Source organism: Sebastes umbrosus, chromosome 16 (genome assembly GCF_015220745.1).
Source record: "Sebastes umbrosus isolate fSebUmb1 chromosome 16, fSebUmb1.pri, whole genome shotgun sequence".
Classification (NCBI taxonomy): domain Eukaryota; kingdom Metazoa; phylum Chordata; class Actinopteri; order Perciformes; family Sebastidae; genus Sebastes; species Sebastes umbrosus.
The window spans coordinates 25,840,771-25,863,342 of NC_051284.1; the positions used below are offsets into that span (position 1 = coordinate 25,840,771).

The 22,572-nt window shown below is 40.4% G+C and overlaps 1 protein-coding gene across 4 annotated transcripts in view; it reads left to right on the forward strand.

Annotated features, from left to right (window-relative positions):
* The first annotated feature begins 2,276 nt into the window (after positions 1-2,276).
* pacs2 (phosphofurin acidic cluster sorting protein 2) overlaps positions 2,277-22,572 on the forward strand; it is a 69,247-nt gene continuing 48,951 nt past the window's right edge. For all 4 annotated transcript variants that reach the window (XM_037747349.1, XM_037747352.1, XM_037747354.1 and 1 more), the window contains exon 1: positions 2,277-2,616. In XM_037747349.1, coding sequence (XP_037603277.1) covers positions 2,498-2,616 — 119 coding nt within the window. In that variant the 5' untranslated portion in view covers positions 2,277-2,497. The remainder of the gene's footprint in view (positions 2,617-22,572) is intronic.

The window sequence follows — 22,572 nt, forward strand, 5'->3', positions numbered from 1 at the left end:
GAAAGGATGCAAACATGGACCCAAACTGTTGCCTAGCAACGCAATTCCGTTGCCATTCTATTGAAATGCACTAAAACGAAGCGTTTCAGACAGAGGGTAAATACAAGTATATTCAGACAGACAGTATGAGAAAAATAATCTGTTTTTTTAACATTAAAGCATGTAAACATGTTCTAGTAGAAACACAAAATACAAGTATGAACCTGAAAATGAACATAATATGGGACCTTTAAGAGTAAAATATCTGAGTAGGCTACTAGCCTACTTCTCCCACCACTGTCTAAAAGTAGTAGGAGGCTAACACTATTAATGAATTAAACAGGAAAATTAAGAATTACATTTTTAATCACATAAAGATTGAAAACAACAGGAAACAAATCTACTCTTAAAGCTTCAGTAGGCAGTATATTTTTGGCATCATTGGGCAAAAAGTTCCATAATAACCTTTCAGCTTATTGTAATTCAATGTGTTCTGAGAGATAACTAGACTTCTGCTCCTCCTCATGGCTCTGTTTTCAGGCTTTAAAAAAATCTAGCCCGTGACGGGAGACTTTGAACAATCACAGGTCATTTCATTGCGAGAGCGTTCCTATTGGCTGTGCTCCGGTCATGTGACCAGAACTTGGCGTTGCTTCACCAGATTTCACAATGGCGGCAGCGTCACAAACGTTCTCATTTTACAGCTAAACCGTGCACTGCAAGATGATTCTGAAAACATTTGAGGAGAGAAATAGGCATTAACGTAACATAATATTGATTCATATTTGATCAGCGCTGCCTAGTTTGATTGTTTGGTCGGAGTTCGCGAGTGATTGACAGCCGGCTCTCATAGACGGCAGCTCTTACTGCTTGTTTTCCTCCGGTAAGTGACATCTTGCACATGCCATTAGGAGCACCGGAGATCACAGAGGCACAAGATTTTTTTCAGGTTACTTGTTTCATGTACTACTGTCAGGATATAGCGACTGTTTTATAAAAATAACTATTGTTAATCATATTTGCTCCAATCTCGCCTACTTCAGCTTTACAGTTTTTCTCGATTGTTTACACACATTTTCTGAAAGCATGCCTCATACTCTCAGAACTCTACACACAAATCAAAAAACACACACACAATGGGCAAAACCCCTCAATTCTCCTGCAAAATGAAACTTTACATTCAAAACAATGTTATTTCTTCTCAAAATGGTATTTTGTTTTCAAATGACACACACAAACCATCATATGAATAGACATTTATAAGAACCAGTTGAACACTGATGTGCTCAATGTAAAACACTATGATGAATGGAAAACACTTCTTCTCCATTCATCATAATGACTTAGGCCTTTTTTTTGTTCAGTGTTACACTTACTACAGACAGTACACACATAAGTGTGTTGTAAAATATTTTAGAATATTGTTTTTATACTCAGAACACACAAATACACGGTAACAAATATATTTTATTTTCCCCACAAAAACAATGTACACAGTGTACATCCCAACCAACACAAAGTTGCACATACAGTGGTCTACATACAAAACAACAGAAGAATTTACTGTATACAGTTACAGTAAAAAAAAACTATGCTGCATCCTCTCTTCTGTTTCGGTCTGGCCACAGCACCTCATCCACATCACAAGCAATGTTTTCCCTGGCCAAGCAGCGGGGGAAATATCGCTTAGCATGTCGAATCCAGCCATGAAAAGCATCAACTGCTATATCTCCACATGCGTCTTCCATAGCTTGGAGAAGGGGTATACGCGTTTGTGGATTTCGGTCATACACTTTCCATGATTGCTAATTGTAACACTGTGTGACAGGTGTTTGCCCATGTGATGAGTCAGTGTGCATAGTAGGGCAATTGACTTTAGAATTTTGAATGACAGTGTGTTCCTTGTGAAAACGAGATTTTCTTCATGAAAATTGTGCCAAATGCAGAGAATTGTGTGTAGTGTTTTGAAAAAAGTGTGTTTTAGAACTGCAATTTGAGTGTAAAGCAGGAATTGTGCTTGTAGTTTAGCAGAATTGGTTCAGGGGGTTGGTGCATGAGTTACATGTTGTGGTCATTGTGTGTCAAGTACCAGTATTTGTGTGTAAACAATTGAGAAAAACTGTAATATAACCATGATTTATATGTAGTCTATGCTGGCTTTCCCTGCCTCCCCTCCTCCCCTCCCGCCCTCAGTGTGGCACTAATCACCCGTCATACCTCCGGAGCAGCGTGGTAGGCACAACAAGCTCAGCGGTCGGTCCGGTCGCTCCTCTGCCGCTCCTCTGCAGTTCCTCCGCTCCTCACACACCGACAGCCGAACCTCCACCAGGACGGAGAAATGAGCTCGTCCTCCGCCGTTCACATCGCACTAACGTGAGCGTGTCACGGCTCTATTTTAACGGACACTCAGCAGAAGACGACCCGCACCGGTCGGTGGTGATAGGTACCCTCCTCCTCCTCCTCCTCCTCCTCCTCCAGCTCGGTGTCGGACCGTCCCAGCCGCAGCACCGGACGGACCATGGCGGAGAGAAGCGGCCGGCTGAGCTTCGCCGGCAGCGGGGCTCTCAACAGACCGGTACCCATGAACCTGTTCGCCACCTGGGAGATAGATGGATCCTCTCCGAACTGCATCCCCAGGTAGGACCCTGAACGCACCACCACACTGTCCTTTTAAACTTTAAAGCGTCTTCAATGCGCCATGCAGGCTGTCATCTATCATCACACTGCTACCGGTACAGCTAGCTGCAGGATGTCATCATGCCCAGTGGATGATGCCCATGCATGCATGCAGGCCCTGCAGTGGGCTCCTGCAGACAGCTGCTGCTGTGGTGGTGAATGTTTAACTGGCACCAACAACAAACAACTCACAAACAAACAGCTCCAGCCTCAGTGCATGGTTGAATCACACTATAAAGGTGTTTTATTATGCAGGTATGTGTGTGTGGGTTGACAGCTCAGCTGTTCAGGTAGATAACCAGCTTTATGCCGGATCATTGTGCCAGCAGGTTGCACCACATTTGGCTCCAGTGACCCAGAGAGACTGCGTTCACACTGATCCTGATTTTACTGCTCAGCTTGGATTTGTATTATTAGATAATTATTGCATCAAAATTCAGGTCCACTTGGTAACTTTTTCTGGGTCTTTTGACTGTATCACATGGTCTTCATCAGTGTGCATGCATTTGTTAACATGTGAGCTCAGAAGCTGTTATGATTTCCAAGATAGGGCTGCAACTAACTAATTGTTTTCATTGCCCATGCATGCAGGCCCTGCAGCGGGCTCCTGCAGCCAGCTGCTGTGGTAAATAAATGTTTAACTGGCACCAACACAAACAAACAGCTCCAGCATCAGTGCATGGTGGAATCACACTATAAAGGTGTTTTACTCTGCAGGTATAAGTGTGTGTTGACAGCACTGCATGCTCACAATCACCCAGTCAGCTGTTCAGGTAGATAACCAGCTTTATGCCAGATCATTGTGCCAGCAGGCTGCACCACATTTGGCTCCTGTGACCCAGAGGCTGCGTTCACACTGATCCTGACTTACTGTGTAGGATACCATCATGCCCAGTGGATGATGCCCATGTGTGCATGCAGGCCCTGCAGTGGGCTCCTCCAGCCAGCTGCTGGTGTGGTGGTAAATAAATGTTTAACTGGCACCAACAACAAACAACTCACAAACAGCCGCAGCCTCAGTGCATGGTTGAATCACACTATAAAGGTTTTTTATTCTGCAGGTATATACTGTTTGTGTGTGTTGACAGCACTGAATGCTCATAATCTCCCATTCAGCTGTTCAGGTAGATAACCAGCTTTATGCCAGATCATTGTGCCAGCAGGCTGCACCACATTTGGCTCCAGTGACCCAGAGAGACTGCGTTCACACTGATCCTGATTTTACTGCTCAGCTTGGATTTGTATTATTAGATAATTATTGCATCAATATTCAGGTCCACTTGGTAGTTTTTTCTGGATCTTTTGACTGTATCACATGGCCTTCATCAGTTAGATGCATTTGTCAATATATGAGCTCAGAAGCTGTTATGATTTCCACGATAGGGCTGCAACTAAGTTTTCATTATGGATTTATCTATTGGTTGTTGAGGCTTTTCTCTTTTTGTTCTTAAATGTAAAGATTTTGCTCGTTTTCTTTTCCTTTTTATGATCTACCAATGAAAATATTTTTGGACTGTTGGTCAGATGAAAAACAAACTGTTTGAAGACGTCATCTTGGGCTCTGGTAACTTGTGATGGTCTTTAAATTCCACAGTTGTTTAATGTTTTATGGGCCAAACAATTAATCAAGACCATAACTAACAGATTAATCAATAATGAAAAAATAATGGCTTCATCTCATGTACGCTGGGTTTACTGCATCATTATAAACTGGCGATGTAATCAAGCCACACACAACTGTTTTATTTGTCTCTTTTTTAAAGACACATACTGGTTCTGTCATTTCAAGTTTTGCGTGCATTGAATTAACTAAAAAATAGAGGATATTACCTCACTGTCGCTCTACTGGGCAACGTGGAGTCATAACAAAAGATGCACTGGAATGACCACAAATGAGACATTCATTTTAAAATGTGTGATTTAATAATGTGTTTTTAAATCTTTAATCTGATCTGGGACTCTTCTGGGAGCACTAAAAACGTAACTCTGGATGTGGTAACCATTTTTAAACATTTAGACCTCTCAAAACTTTGTCCGTTTAAATTAATTTGTGGTTAGAAGTCCGTGTTTTGGACTCTTTTCCAATAACCTTGCAGCTATGTTCGTATATAACTTCTCAATGGAAAAAAAGACCAGTTTTATTGGAGCTTTTTGACATCATGGATATTATTTTGAGGACAAAGTAAATGCACATTATTTACTGTGATGCAACGACAGAGTTTGTGGTTTAAACTCTTCTCGATTTAAAACCTGCTGTCAGACTCTGGTCAGCAGCTGTCTGCCTGTAGAGCTGTAATTAATATGAGAGTTTGGGGGGAGTACGTGTGTGTTTTATTTATTTATTTTAAAGTGATGACTGTCTCTCCTTAACCTCTCTCTCTATCCTCTTTAGTTAATACCTGTAGTGGTATTACATCGCGTGGCTTTTAGCTGAAATAAGACTAATTCATTTTCCAGGAATAGCTGTGATGTTATTCAACAGTAGATAAAAAGGTTTCTGTGACTAAAACATTTCCAGGTTCAATCCCACCGTGACCCTGCGTGTCTGTCTGCAACATTAACACTGCAGGTCCTTAAAAAAGATCCACTTTATTTAATGTGTTTAGTTTCCTACAGAGTCACCTCACTGCCAGTCACCATCCCTGCAGCTCTCTATCGACCGCCGTCTGTCACAGTTTAGACAGGAGGAATTCCGCTTGTTAACCACGTGTCAAATCAGCCGTCTCATTCAGAGATATCAGCCTCTCAAGGTGGATAAACAAGCTGAAGGCTGTCGCTCTTCAGAGGGCAACTTTCTTTAATTTGACTTCTCACTTCTTTTAAAGGTTCCTTGTGGAGTTTCTGACCTCACTTTTTACATGAGTGGGTCCCCGTTTTGTGCAGAAGAAGACTGCTAACTAGTAAACATTAGGGGTGAAAGAAAATATCGATTAGTGGTGCAATCGTTCACAAAAGTCACTGTTTGAATCGTATCACGGTTTTGAGTCACGGATCGGATCAGTAGAAAGAAAGGAGGCGATCACGTTGTTCTGTCGTAGATACAGATTGCAGATCATCGACGAGCCATAGCGGTCGATACAGATCGTTTTTGTTGTTATATTTCAATTTAAATTTTATCCTTTTACTTTGTTATAGTCGTCTATAGTGCTTATTTGCATAAAAACACACAATTCAAATGATTAGGAAATAAAAGATTGTATTTTTATTGATAAATAAATCTTGGCATTAGTAGCTGTATTGTAAATGTAGAAGTATTATAAACTGCTTAGAGCTATAGTGTCAGGAAGTTAAACAGGTCATAATTCCCTCTCTGTTATCTATTTTGTATTGCTGTGAAAACATTTCCTTCAGTCAATTTGATTTATTCAAGTTTCTCGCCAAAAATGAAACTACATTTTATACAAGATTACATTTGAACACATCATGATAACCTTCACCTAATACTCATTTTCACTGAATAGAGCCTGAACGCACCATAATGTAACCTCCGTCTGTTAGCTGCTCCGGTGCTGCCAACGTGACCTTGCTCTCTCCTGCTGATTTCAACACGGATTTGTTTTTCACACCATTTTCAGGGATCGGTGACTAAAAAGCATTAATGCTGATCTCATATTATTACTGAATATCATGCGATAACGATCAGCAGTAAAACTTTATTTCACACCATGATGGTTAAACTGTGTAATAAATCTACGGTTCACATGTGTGCCGAAACGAGGGGGGGGATCCGTACGGATCACAACTACAGTCTGTTACACCACTAGTATTGATACACCTGAGTATCGGGTTACGGTACTGATTCTCAAAAACACTATTGATTTTTAATTGTTAATTTACATGCAAAGATTCAGGACAGACAGCGGCTCAGATTGCACTGAAAGTCGTGCTATGATGTTAGATGTTACAGAGATAAATGCAGATGTGGATCCCACTGTTCTGATTGCATAAAAAAGTCAACTTTTTTTACTCAGATTTTATGCATTTGGTGGTGTGTTCTTTATACTATGACAGTTTTCCAAAAATTACATTTAAAACCCGCAATATACCACCTTGCTTAGTATCGCAATATATTGAATCGTAACCCCTGTATCATGATACGTATCGTATCGCCAGATTCTTGGTAATACACAGCCCTAATAAACATGGATGTAACAATACAGGACTGAAGATGTAAAACAATAAATCAGCTTTGCAAATATTTTATGAGGAGACAGAATCAGGTTTATTACCAAGTAGGTTTTCACATACAAGCGTTAATATTTTGGTGCATAACAATAAACCGAGAAAAGAAGAAAAAAACAAGTGAAGAATCATGAATTTATAATAGAAAAATGTACAATTAAAAAATAGGTCAAATATACTTGTTTTTAGACAAAGGCAAGTTCAGAGTATTAAGAATAAAGAATATGTGCGATGTAGAGCGATAATACAGGAGGAAATGCATTCCCTGTGTTTGTTAGACCTCAGGGAAACACACAATGTGTTTTAGTGAGTAACATTGAATGTTTTTGTTTGTTTACAAGAAAACTCCACAGGGCACCTTTAATATTTAAATATTTTTTTTATCAAACAGAAAGAAGGCTGAGGGGGACTCGGAGTACAGGAGACACAGGGGAGAGTGTTTTTTTGCAGATTTTAGCAAAACCTTAGATGTTAGTCATAAATATTGTGCACAGTCAGTGTTTTTTCACACATTTAATTCACTCTAAAATCTGTTTTATGATCCACACGGTCCTACGCAGCCAGATGCATACTCATCAAAAGCAGATGTCCGCAACATACTGATTTTTTTTTGTTCGTAATGAGACGTGAAAAAATGTGAAAATGTATCTTGAGTAATGTTTCATTATGTCAGAGTGTGCCTCGTGCCAGCAGCAGCCTTGTTAAGTGCTGCGTTGTGCTGCTGGGTTTAATAGAATAGTTCAACATTTTGGGAAATACGCTTTCTTGCCAAGAGTTGGATGAGAAGATCGATACCACTCTCATATCTGAAGCTGGAGCTCTAGATAATCACTGCTCCAGGCCAGGATACACTCTGGCACGTGACCCCTCGGAAAACTGCAACTTGGCGTTTTTACACTTTCGCTTTTGTATAAATTAAACAAACCAAGTAGGTCAAAATACCACAAATTTAGTAGTCGATGCCAATACTAGTGAAATTTCTCAATTCTTGATACCCAATTGATGAAAACATCTCCTTCAAACAACTGGATTTAATCGAGTTTCTCGCCAAAAACTACATTTGGGCTCCCTCTTAGTGGATTAGTCAACTAATCTGTCATTTTGGTCTCGGTCAACCAAGATTTCTTTAGTCGATTAGTAATTTTTCATGCTTTTTTCATGCTGAATGACTTATTTCCAAGAAACTTATGAGCACATCTCTGGTAAACACAAGATTTAAAGTGGTGCTTTTGTGTGATTCTTTGTGGAGAAACTCCGCTTTACAGATCTGTCGATTAAATCAACTAATTGTTTAGTCGACAAAATCGTATGAGTGTTAGTTGACAAGAGTTTCTTTGGTCGAGGACAGCCCTAAACTAGATTTTACAAGATTATATTTGAACACATCACGATAACTTTAGAATTCACCTTCACTCAAAACACATGTTTACTGAATAGACCTTGAATGCACCATAATGAAACTCAATGGCACCTCCCGTTAACGTTAGCCGTTAGCTCCTTGCAGGACTGTGCTGCCCAACGGCTGCTAACAGCTAACGTTAACCAGCTCTCGTCATGCCGATTTCAACACAGATTTGTAGTTCACAATATAGTAATATCTGGGAAAATAGGACGTGTCGATAGTGAGTTTACTGCGTCCTTTCGGATTTTAGACACTGTTAGTCTCGAGCTGTGACAGTACCTATGTTATCTGTGGTAATGCAGAAAAAGGAGTACTGTCACGTCTTTAGAATTTTAGCATCGACTTGGTACCGAAGTGTCGGTTCTCATGACATCACTAAAAATGAGACAGAGCCATGCTTATTGTGAAAGCTGTCAGGTCATGGATCAGACAATAATAATCTGAGTGGAGTGCTTTGTGTTTCTTTTTTTTTGTCATTTAGTTTAGTATACAAGTTAACATAAGATTGCAAGGACTGTGTTGTAAGGCTGCATTGAAAGGAGAGCAAGACTGATGTGATATGATAAGAAGACATTAGGGGCTAGTAACATGTTTCCATCATTGTGCTGATCCACGTTTACACCTGATTTTGTTGCCAAAATGAGAGTCTAGATGTGATCCGTGCTGTATACAGGATAAACCTTTTGTGTCTTAATCCCTTGCTGCTATTTCTTCAGCATGTTTGGTTGTAACACTGAAGCAAACTACTGTACATCATCAGGGACCAAGTAGCATTTTTTAATTTGACCCGCTACACCGTCTTCCTCTGCTGATTTTATCAGTTTGTCCCGTAATTTCTTCATGCCTCCATAAATCCCGCTCGCTGTGGCGCGGAGGTCTCTGAAGCCCAGAGGCTATTAGGCTGGGAGGCTTATAGAAGTGCTGCCTCGGCACGGATCTCACGTTTCCCAGAGTCACTTCAGGACACGTGCCGCTCCACGCTGAGACGCTTGATAATCACCTATCATAGGTGAGGGAGGGGCTGTAATCACCTGTCGTAGAGGGTGGCTGAATGATAATAGCCTGCGGTCTGGAAAGCCAGATGTTGGATTTAGAACTGGCCACTGAAATGCACATGTTGTCATGTCAGAGTTTATGAGGTCTGAAGGACATGAAGTACATGGAGGATACACTGAGGATGTCCTTATTATCCTCCTCCTGAGTGTGAATGTGAAATGTGCTCTTATGCTCCGTCACCTCTTCGTGAGAGGCATTTGAATGAGCACCAAGTGCAGCTCCTCATCGCTCGGGGCGTCTGAATGTGCTCCAATAATTGCACACTTATTCCTAAAGATGGTCGTGTCTCTGAGAGCCTCTTCAGCCCTCTAACCTGCGTTCAAAATCAATCACGCCAGCGATGTGAACACCTAAGCCTCTACTCTGAAGAGCCAAGGGCACGGAGCTGTATTTCATCTTTGGTATGTCTGAAGTGGGCATCGGTTGCATTTCTGCACACATCAGCCTACAGGCGTGAGGCCACGCGAGAGACGGGGCCGATCTCTGAGACAGAGGCGGGATTGAACGGGCCCTCGAGTGGCAGCTGGACCCGGTAGGCTGTCATATTTGGGCCTGTTGGAGGCGAGAGTGCTGAGATGTCGCTTTGAGCTGCGGCGAGACACTCGCTCTTTTGTCCCCCGGCTGCCTGGGATGTTCACACTGCGGGAATTTAGAGTAGGATGATTGAGAGGCAGTTAAAGCCTCTCATTGTTACATGTTGTTCTTGTTGTCCTGTGCTCGCTGCTGGTTCTGTACCAATGTTTAGGAGTTTAAACAAGACTGAGAGTCTACAGCCAGCCGCTCTGTGAGGCTGCACTTACTGGTGCTTTGAGCTAAATGCTAACGACAGCATGCCAACATGCTGATTTTTAACGATCATGTCTAGAAGGTAACCCACATGTTGCAAAACTCTTGCGAGATGGTCAAGGTTAGGCATTGACCTTGAATACTTAAGGTTAGGATAGGTTGCTGGCAGCATGTCTTGCGAGAGTTTTAGCAAGTTTTTGCAACCATGTTTACACGACCATGTTTAGCAGGTATAGTGTTTACCATGTTCACCATTTGGGATGCTTCAATCCAACTTTTTCAGTCCTGATATGATACCTGGGCTTTGGGTATCAGCCGATACCGAGTACCGATCCGCTACCAGTGTTTAATTAGTAGGCAGTATTTCTCACTGTATGGAGGATCATTCTTTTATGTGTAAGGCTTGACTTAAACATTGTTTTCCTAAACAAAATGTCCGTAGACATTTCATTTTAGACATTAAATAGCCTTAGAACTTGTTGCCGTAGCAACCCTGAAATACCTCCAAACAGATGACATGTTTGTTTGCTCCCTCAGCTATGCGGCCTACCGGTGTGCTGCTGACACATGAAGTCGTACATGTAAAATAAATATAATAAAAATGTAGAAAAAAACATTTAAAACAAATGTAGGCATTAATTGAATTATAAAATGTGACATAAATTGATATTTTTGTTTTAATTTTCTACTTTATTTATTTACCATCGTATTAATTCCCCTATCTATCTCCTCTTTTATTAAATTTTCCCTTTTATTTATTTATTTTTAATTCTGGCAGACTTTGTCCTCCATATAAATGTCGATATTGAGATATTTTACTGCAAAAGTGAAAATAATTTGAAAATTTAATGAAAATGTATCCTGTGGGGACCATGAATGTCTGTACCAGAATTCATGGAAGGACCATGGATCGCCAAAGTCACTAGGATCCATCCTCTGGGGAACATGAATATGAGATATTTCAGTCTGGACCGACTGCAGGAGTGTGACAAAGTCAAAGTCACACTGCTGTTAACTTCCAGACTAGTTTTCATACGGACGTCTTTGTCGAGTGAATCTCTGCCGTGTTCTTTGAATGTTAAGTCAGAGAGCCTTATGTAAGATACCCAGATATCCTCCATCTTGCTGATGCAGCGCGTCCTGGAGGACAGACGGGGCAGGACGGGGAAGGGCAGTCGCCTCCTCACACACACACACAAACACTCACACACACACACACACACACACACACACACACACACACACACACACACACACACACACTCACACACACACTCAAACACACATTTGAGATGCTTTGTGACTCTGCAGGCCGATCAATTTTGCCTCCAGCTGACTGTCCTCATGCCTCAGCGCCCGGCGTCGCGCCTGGCTGCCTGCTTTTTGTATCCTGCTATTATTTCCCCGCAGACGCTATTTGATTTTAAGGAACCGGCTATGATAATATCTGTTCAGCTCTTGGTTTTTAATCCACTGTCTCTCTCTGCAGAACGAGTTCAGGGAGTATGAAGGAAAAGCTGCTATATGAGAGGCTGCATAGTTTCATAAAAACATGAAATACTGTAAAAAGCTGACACATTATGGGATTGTTTAAACTGAATTTAGCTTTGTGACTTGAGGCAGGGACTCCAGTAAAAAGTCGAGGCCTGCAGCAGTGTGACGGATATTATACAGCTGATAAAATATAGACATAAACACTAGATTACTGTAAATAGCCTGGTTCAGCCCAGATCTGCAGCGACTAAGAAACAGCACAACAACATAGCAACGAGTTAATCTTCTTTTGGGTGAATAAAGATTGTGAAAATTGCAGAAAAATTAAAGTGGGCTTTTGTGTTCGAGGCGTTTAATACCTCTGGGCTCAGGAGCTAAAACTGTAAATATTCTACGTGGATCTACAGCGCTGACGTTTTTATTAGCTCCCCAAATTAAATTCTCGCTAATTGGAAAAAGGGACAAGCACATGTGCCGCTTGAGATACGGAGTAGAGAGTTTCTTTTTTCAACTCAGCAGAACATTTCGACTTCTCGGAGGAAAATGTCAGCTGTGATGCAGCCGAGCACTCTGTAAACGTTCAGTCCTCTTCAGAGGCTCTTTCAGTCTAAATAGACCTCAGGGTAAGAGCACACTAAATGGCACATGATAAGAACGGCTTACTAGTGGGATATCAAACAGTGAGGCTTTCATTCATCAGCAGAAAAATGTGTAATGCCTCAATAGATTCAATTACATGTTTGCTGCCAGCGTCTGCGGGGACAGATAAACATTTCATTTTCACTATTTGAAAGGTTGTTTGGCCTCGGCTGGTAGAGACGCTTTCAAAATGGGATGTTTCTTCAGTTAAAGCTGCACAAATAAAAATATTGATATTCAAAATGGAAAAAAAAATGATGTGTGAAATGTGTCACACGTAGTGATGAAATATCAGCTCCACGTAGCATTTTATCATCTTTCAGCTTGTTGTTTTGCTCTTATGTTACTTCCTCCGGCAGCGACTACTTCACTCAGAGCAGCTGTCAATCATGTCGTCTCACCCCCTTTTTATAGCATTAAATAACTAACTAGAATGAACACTTGGTTATAAATCAGCGTGATAAGAACTACCTAAAATGACAAAAATATGTATTTGACGTATATTTTGACTTTTTATTTTGACCCATGTCCCATTCGCTAACATGGAGGAGGCAGGATTTATGATCTATACTGCAGCCGGCCACCAGGGGGCGATTCAGACGTTTTGGCTTCACTTTTGGGGAGCTGTAATGTCAGCCATCTTCATGTAGTCTATGGTGGAGACCAAAAACAGAGCTAAAAGGAGAGTGACTATTGAACTAACATTCACCAGGTGGACAGAAGCACAGCTCCAAATGAATGATAAAGTTGCTTTACATCTTGTATATGTGTTAATAAGCAACTGTTTGTTAAGCGTTTCAACTTTATAAGGTGATGGTATATCAGTGTTGTGTTTACAGCTCATTCCGCTGCTCCATAGTGGCCAAAACAATTATTATTAAAGGTTTAAAGCCTAATGTTTGAATACTAATTAGCTGATTTATTCAATTAAAAAGTAATTTATCAAGCAAAAGTATCAAACATTCGCTGGCTCCAGCTTCTCTCCTTAAATGTGATTATTGTAATTGAATATTTTCAAACAAAACAGGCAATTTGAAGATGTCATTCTGGGCTCTAGAAAATTAAAATGGGCACAATTTTCCCTTTTTTCTGGTGTTTTGACTTTTTTTGTTTGGTTTAAAGAGTAACAAATCCATTGATTCATCAAACAAATGAATGAGAAATTAATTAGTAATGAAAATATTTCTTAGTTGCGGCCCTAAAAAAACAATTTCAGCTTGTTTGACAAAATAATCTTAACTTAAGCTTCTCTTACAAACTTTTTCCAGAGCTTTCTAACGCATCTCACTGTCTTCATTGGGTTTGTTCTGTTGTCGTGGCTCAAAAGACCATGAGATGTAGTTGAAAGTTCTGGAAAAGGAGCTTGAATCTGGACCTTGAATTGAGATTATTTAACGCCCTACTTGTTCAGTTTAAAACAGCTGTTATGCACTGCTCATTACTTTCAACAATATAACGGCAGATAATGTGTTATTTAATAGATAATGTCCACCTCATTGACTGAACCTCAATTCATCTAATAGATAAAGTCCATTTCTAAAGAGCGTCATTATGTAAATGTGTGTTTTCTCAGGTCGTTGGCTGCAGAGGTGACCTTCTCTCCAAATGTAGCTCAAATTATAGAAATAGCTCCGTGATTACGCCGGGCATCCTGCGGCCTGTTTACTTTGTCTCATTGTTCCGGCACTTTCGAGGGGTAATGCAGCTAAATGAGGTTAACGGGCTGAAAAAGGCAAAGAGAGAGAGAGAGGGAGAAAGAGAGAGAGAGAGAGAGAGAGAGAGAGGGAGAGATTTGTCAAAACTTTGTGCCAGATGTAGATGAGATTATGTATCGAGGCAGTTGAGGCTTAGTGTAGTGAAAAGGAAATGTGACATTTCTGGAGCGGTGTGTTCTGGCTGCCTCGTCCCTCTTTGAATCATCCGTCCCAGAATAAAATGTTCCTTTGTAGTTCAGTGACTCACGTAAGAGGAATATTTTATAATAAGTTCCTGAGAACTATTTTTTCTTCTCACTTTAAACTCTTCTTGTGTTATTTTCCATCTTTGAAAGGTGAAAAACAGTGCTGGTACATTTTTATGTACTTCAGTATTTCCATTTAAACTTGTACTCCTCTACATTTCACAGGGAAATACTGTTTTTCACTGCACTACATTTATCTGACAGCTTTAGTTACTTTCCATATAAAGTACGGTAGCTAAAATTAGCTCTACCTCAAGACCAGCGACAACATTAATATTAATGTTATAGTAAATATAATCTGATAATATAGTAGCATAAGAATGAAAGATGCTGTTCTGTTGCCTCATGAGTACTTTTACTTTTCATACTTTTCATACTTTTTGTTGCTAATACTTTTATACTTTTGCTTGAGTAAGAATTTTACTTAAAGGGATAGTTTGGGTGTTTTGAAGTAGGGTTGTATGAGGTATTTATCCATAGTCAGTGTATTACCTACAGTGACGGTCAGCACGCCTCCAGTTTGGAGAAACAGACAGGAGTTACTGCACGATAGCAAAGCAATGTACTGATGTGGAAGGGGACGGCAGCAAAATGTATCTTAGCCATATAAAAAAATCAATATCAGTTTAAGTGTACACTATATTTCGAATATTTTCACTGCTTTACCTTGCCATCAGACATCCTTTTCTGACGTGGAACTGAAGCCGTTGTATCCATCTATGCTCTCTTCAAAGCCACCAGACTCCATTGCAAAAACAGTAATTTCACCTCGTAGAACACGCGAGTTGCTGGTCTACCGCTGCCTCGATCGGTTAGTTTGTTTGTGTTATTGTGTGACTTTGGTGTTTTAAAGGGTTAGTTCGGATTCACCAAAGTCACACAATAGCACAAACAAACTAACCGATCGAGGCAGCGGTAGACCAGCAACTCCTGTGTTCTGCGAGGTGAAATGACTGTTTTTGTCAATGGAGTCTGGTGGCTTTGAAGAGAGCATAGATAACGCCTTCAGTTGGGGAAGCATAGACTGTATAGCTAGTAAACCGGAAAATATTCTAAATATAGTGTACACCTAAACTAATGTTGATTCTTTTAGGTGTCTAAAATACGTTCCACAGCGTACATTGCTTTGCTCCTGTGCGGTAACTCCTGTCTGCTTCTCCAAACTGGGGGTGTGACGACCGTCATCTACTGTAGGTAATACACTGATTATAGATAAGTAGCTCATACAACCCCACTTCAAAACACCCAAACTATCCCTTTAAGTAAAAGATCTAAAAACGTCTCTCACCACTGGTGATAAATGAAACGTTCTCTGTTGTCTTTCATTGCTATAAATGTCCCGTTAATCTTCACTGTCACATCGATGCTCAGATCATTAATAACATGAACTCTTCCTGGATGATTGTCTCCGGCTGAAATTAAATTTTTCTGCCTCACTAGTGATGCAACGTCTAAATGATCAGCCTCGACTGGGAGCAGTAATGGTGACATTTTTTTTTACATTTACATTTTGCACTCGAGGCATTTACTCGCCTTATTATTCATCGTGACTTATTACAGGTTTTTTTTATTTATTTCCTGACGTCTTGATTTGTTCCCTCGTTCACATATTGATTATTCTGACCCGTGGAAGTGTGGATTCCTGCTCTGAGTGGAGTTATTGTCGCTCGTCATATCGCCGCTGTGGTTTTGATTTGTGTGTGCAAACACTGACTTCCAGGGAAACCCTTGTAATACATTAGTCACGGAGTTCCATAGCGAGCTGTGTTACTTTGCACTTTGGCAGCGGTAATGGCAGAAAGCATCCTGTGTGTCTGACACTGGTTGTTGATTATTAATGTTGTGCAGGAGTGTGTTGTCATAGATTTGATATCTCAGTTATGACTTAGATAATAATTCATCTACAACGCCGTCCTCGTCAATCTCGGTTCATTTAATCTCTCATGAATACACCGTTTTAGTCTTTTGGTTAATTGCATGAAGACCCTGCTGGCTGGGTTTTGCAGGCTTGCCTCTTGCGGTGTGAAAAGGGGGAGTTTCTATTTCAGTTCCCTTCACTGAGGCTTAAAGAACTTTTTTCTGAATTCAGAGCAGGGAGGAGAAATGTAGGTCAGCTTCCTTTTTAGAAAACCTCGCGGCCGGGAGGAGAGCTTAGAAGGTTTAACATATTGTAGTAATTAGGAAAGCTGCTGTGCCACGTCTGGCAGCTCGCTCTCTGGGTGGCTGAGTCATATGACCCCCGTCCGTGTTTCCAACGGACTCCTCCCTGACGTATTTGGCCGGACAGATGGACAAAATCCTGAGGTTGGCATCAAAACCTTTCACCACTGTCGAAATGAGCATCCATTTATCTCTGCCAGTCAGAAATAAGCATCGCTTTACAAGCCTGTAAACATAACCTCTCTGGCCTCCCAGATGCTGAGCAGCCTGGTCCGGTTAATCTGCTGCAATACGACTGAAGTTGTTTTAATAATGAGAATAAGTGACTCTTCAGGACAGAGCAGACAAACCTCTCATTCAGTTAAGTCTGGTGTATAATTCCCCAATAGTGCTGTTACACAAACGTAATCCAGACAGGAGGGATGTTTTGTGTCTGACCTGTCTGTAAAATACAGATTCACTGTCTCTTTAATCCATATTAGTTTGTGCTATTAAGAGCTTCGCTTACAGCTCAGAGAATAGATCGTGTGATGTAAAAGAAATACACGATGGAAGACTATTTAAAAAAGGTTTCTGTAGATTCTGCTACTTCAGCTGTAAAGTGTCACTATTTGAATTGCTGCCCCCTTTTTTTCGATTAGTTGACTAATGGGTTGTTTTGGTTTTAGATTTCTTTAGTCCATTAGTTGTTTTTTATGCTTTTTTCATGCTGAATGACTTATTTTCAAGAAACTTATGAGCACATCTCTGGTAAACACAAGATTTAAAGTGGTGCTTTCGTGTGATTCTTTGTGGAGAAACTCAGTTTTACAATCAACTAATCGATTAGTCGACAAAATCAGATGACTGTTAGTCGACTAAGAATTTCTTTGGTCGAGGACGGCCCTATTGTAAGTGTTGTGAATCCAAGCTGACTGCAGATGGCCACTTAACCACAAACTAGGGCGATTAATGGCATGATTGTCCATAGTTAATCACAATTAATTGCAAAGTGATCACACATTTTTTATCTGTTCAAAATGTACAAGTATGTAATACTCTTATCAACATGGGAGTGGACAAATATGCTGCTTTATGCAAATGTATGTATATATTTATTATTAGAAATCAATTAACAACACAAAACAACGACAGATATTGTCCAGAAACCCTCACAGGTACTGCATTTAACATAAAACAATATGCTCACATCATAACATGGCAAACTGCAGCCCAACAGGCAACAACAGCTGTCAGTGTGTCAGTGTGCTGACTTGACTATGACTTGCCCCAAACTGTATGTGGTTATCATAAAGTGGGCATGTATGTAAAGGGGAGACTCGTGGGTACCCATAGAACCCATTTTCATTCACATATCTTGAGGTCAGAGGTCAAGGGACCCCTTTGAAAATGGCCATGATAGTTTTTCCGCCACAAAATTTAGCGTAAGTTTGGAGCGTTATTTATTTATTTTATAGTTTCATATAATACCAGTATCTCCACTCTGGCTTTAAAACTACTAACTTTGACAGCCATACTTCTGAAATTACAAATCAACATGTAAACATGCGATGATTTAGCGTGTAAAAATCTTCCGTAATAACATGCTTGAGAAACTGGATGTTTCTTGCTTCATGCTACGAATGTTTCAGAGCCACTTCTAAGCCTACAGGTGTTGAGTATTTGATATTCAACTGATGAATGATTCTTTGGAGTCGTCCTGTGAAACACACTGCATTAAACATCCATAACAGTCCATAAAGAGCTTCAACAGAGCGCCAGACTAAAACAGTTAAAGGTGACTGAAATGTGACCCTTTCAGCCACTTCAGTCAATAAACACTTTTATAAATGGACAGAGTGCTCTGTCTGCGCGTCCACTTTTAGCCGCCCTATATTACAGAAACCTGTCAGAGCGGCGATGCTGCTGAAGAGCTCTTTAACCAAACAACACCGAGCTGTGCAGATGTGTGGTTTCACTGTTGTGACGGGACTGTTCATTTACAGACTGCTCCGTAATTACTCCGACAAAAGAGCCAGAACAACTTCTTGTGTTTCGCAATTACAGATCCTTTTAACAAACTCTGGACTGGTATGAAAATCATCATGTGGGACTCTTCAGATCTGTAATGGGATCTGAAGTGTCTGCTGTTGTTTAATCCACCTTTAGGCTACATTTCTAACTCCGACACCGTAACTCATAATTCACATGGCGGTCTGGCTTTGTAGAAATGATTTAGGGCTGCAACTAGTGATTATTTTCATTAGCAATTCATTATTTGGTCCAGAAAATGTCAACAATTATTGATAAAATATCAATCACAACTTCACAGAGCCCAACCTGACGTCTTCAAATGTTTTGTTTTGTTTGACCAAAACTCCAAAACTCAAAGATATTCACTTTACTATTATATATGACAAAGATTAGCTGCCATTCTTAAAGTATTTTTGATTGAAAAATCACTGAAACGATTAATCAGTTATCAAAATAGTTTTTCTGTTGATCTATTAATCAATGAATCATTTCAATTCTAGCTGCATCAGTGTCGGACCTCACTATTACTCGTGTGGCTGAATGGGAGCAAATTCCTGCGCCACATACTTTTTGCAGTGTAACGTAGGGTCATCATATCACACACTTTCCATATTTCTATCAGAGATGTACCAGCATGCGTGACTGAACCAGCCAGTACATCAGGATCAAACATAATGCAAATGCTTATCAGTGTTTATCATGTGACGGTTTGAATATTTCTGGTTGAACAAAGTGACCGTACATGAACGTCTTGCTTCATAATATATTCAAAGGTTCTGGATGTGAACAGGACTATTGCTGAAACAGATGATTTAAAGTTGGTGTCCAGCAGCATCAGCGTGGCAGCATGGGTGGAGCGGCGTGCTGCAGATCGCTGCATACAAAGCTCTCATTTGTATTCTGATGTCTGCTGCGGCCCCCCGGGGCTCTCAGAGGGCACGCTTCATTTTCACTTCTTCAGTGCAGAAGACACTTTGCTTAGAATCATAAAACAAGCACTCGGCTCTCGGCTGGCTGCTTCGTGTTTCTCTGCTCTGCGTCAGCTGCTTTAACCACAGACCTCATAATACCTACCTTGTCTCTCTTTCATGACGCTCACCTCTCTTTTTCCTCTCACCGCAGACACCTACGAATCTCCCTGGAGATAAATCACTCTCAGTATCCATTGTTGTTGTAATTGTTTCTAGGTCACTCTTACTCTGAGCTGATGGAGGAAATGTAATTCATGTCTCTTCATTCTGCATTTTTAATGGATTGCATTCATTATACATAAAAATAAATCTTCTTCTGGTTTAGTGAATGTAGCTCTACGTCAGTGTTTTCTCTCTCCACCTGTCCTCCCACTTCCAATACCAAGGCCAAGGATATCTGGCACAGAAGAGTCTTGATTATTAAGCTCTTTCTTTGTGGACGGCTCTTCAGTATTCAACAGATTGTTATTTATGTGTGGAGAAGACTTTGCTGTCTCCAGCAAGCTTCAGAAATAGCTCAGCTGGATGTGAAATGAAGGCATGAAAGTGGATATTTTTTGGGTGAAACGGATAAAGAGAGAGCGACCTTTTTCAAATTTTATTGCAGCTAACAAAGTTTTATTGGTTCCTTTTCAGTTCAACAACCATTCATTCATACATGCACACATTGCAATTCATAAAATTGAAAAAGCTTTTATTGAGTGCAAGTCTTCACTGAACCTGAAGGTTTCAAGGTAATCCTCTTTTATTTAGACTTCTTTTTACAAATGTGTCGTTTTGAGCAAACGGAGTTCATAAAAAGCTTCGCAGAGGTTCATATTTATAATTTTTCAACCCAAATTTCTGCTTCAGATGTTCAACTTCATACATACAATTGATTAAGTCCATGTCATTTGATGCATAACGCCTGCAGCAGACACATTATACAAGCAGAAGAAGAAGAAGAAGTCATGGTACAGTAACCAGGTTGTGCCAATCTGGGGAGCGAATCTGATAAATTACTGTTTTTTTGGAGTTGATGCAGGTTGAACCTGGAAAATAGAACAAACTTGATGAGTTGAAGGGTGTTAAAGCAGATTGAAGAGTGTTACGGGTGTTGTGTGTGTTGTTGTGCCGATCAGGAGAGTGTTTGCTATAGAATTGCTGCTTTTCTGGAAAGTTGAAGCGCCTTAAAATGTCAAAATAATTAGAAAACAGTGATGTCCCCATGGCTTAGGGGCTAACCGTAACGTCCCAGGTCCCAGGACATAACAACAGGTGGTGCAGGTGTTTTGTCGTGTGTTGTCCCAACACATTGTCATCCCAACTCGTCACATACTGACGCTTTATCAGGAACCCTTGGTGTCACTTTCTAACGCACTGGGTAGCTCAGCGCGTCAAACTATGACACTCCACTAAGGTTGTAGTAAACACGTGGTGAATTCAAAGAAAAACACTTGCTTAGGTTTAGGCAACAAAACAAAAAAACACTTAGGTTTAGGAAAAACATCATGGTTTGGCTTTAAATGACTACGTTTGTAAAGTGAAAGTGAACATTGTGAACACAAACAACACGTTGTTGGATTCACACAGGACACAAACTGTGCTCTCCTGGATGAAAGCCCTGTGTTTGTTGGTCCCATCCACCAGTTTTTCACTCTCTAATTTACACACTCCCGGAGCACTTTCTCTTAGCGTTTAATATTAACGCGGATGGGATTACGTTGTAGCTACTTGACATCCCGGTACGTCTCATACAGACGCTTAAGGGTGCCTTGTGCGGCAGTATCACATGCAGAGGGGCGTGACAAAGCGTCGGTATTAGAACGGTTTGGTTGCCCTTAAAGGTCCCATATTGTAAAAAGTTGCATTTTCATGGCTTCTATGTTATAAAGCAGGTTTAAGTGCTATATAAATACTGTGAAAGTATTGAAATGCTTAATCCACAGAGAAATACACACAGCCCGTATTCAGAAACTGAGCGTTTGAAACAAGCTGTCAGGATTTCTGGCCATTTGTGATGTCACAAATCTACAATATTTAGACCATTTCAAAGTTTTAAACGTAAACATACTAAATGTATCCCAGTTTATTTCGTGTTGCAGTGTATGTGAATGTCATCAGCTGACAGGAATTAAACATGGACCCAAGCTGTTGCCTAGCAACGCAATTCTGTGTCCATTCCATTGCAATTCCATTGAAATGCACTAAAACGGAGCGTTTCAGACAGAGGGTGAATACAGGTATATTCAGGCAGACAGTATGAGGAAAATAAAGTTTTTTTAAACATTAAAGTATGTAAACATGTCCTAGTAGAAACCCAAAATACAAATATTAACCTGAAAATGAGCACGATATGGGACCTTTAAGAGTCTACAACCATGCTAGCGGCTCTGTGCGGCTGTAACAGACACCGTGGTGCTTTGAGCTAAATAATAACATCAGCATGCTATCATGCTAACAATGACAAGATGCTGATGTGTAGCAGGTAATCTGTCTCCAACGTTCACCATCTTAATCTAACCTGTTAGCATGCTGACATTTGCTAACTACTAAACAGAATACAACTCAACAAACATGCAATATCTTACTGTTTTTATAGGTAAAGCAAATACATATTTTCTATTTATAATATATATATCTTTTACATTTCTTTATTTTTATTGTTTAATATGTGTGTGTATGCACTGTCAGGATTGCTACTCAATTGTTGTAAACGTTGTACTTTGTGCAATAACAATCGGAAGAAGTGTCATTAGTTTTGCAGGTGTTTGGTCGTTTGGAAAATTACAATTTGACCGGATGAAGGTGCATGATGAAAAGTCTGCAGATACCCCAAATCATCAGGATTCATCTGTTAAATGTCAGCTCCAAATATCACGGCAGTCCATCCAATAGTTGTCAAGATATTTCACTTTGGACCAAAGTGGACCGTCTGTCTGCCTCTATAGAGACAAACAAACAAGTCTAGATGATATATTATAAAACCACAGTCAACAGTGAATATTGCATCGCTGTTGTCTCTCAGAATCCATATATTAGATTTCAGATTAAACCCTTTATTTAAAGCCCACTGAATGTCTTGAGGAAATCCTCTGAAGAACAAACGTCTGGAAACACAAAGCTGAAGGTCTGTGTATGCTCCAGTGCACCTTTAATAACTCTTATCTCCTCTGCAGAGCCTCCCTCCTACGCTTTAGTGGGATTTCATTCAGCAGCTCTGCAGCCACTAAAGGCCATAAACCACCAACAGCCTCAGTTCCAGTTCACACAGA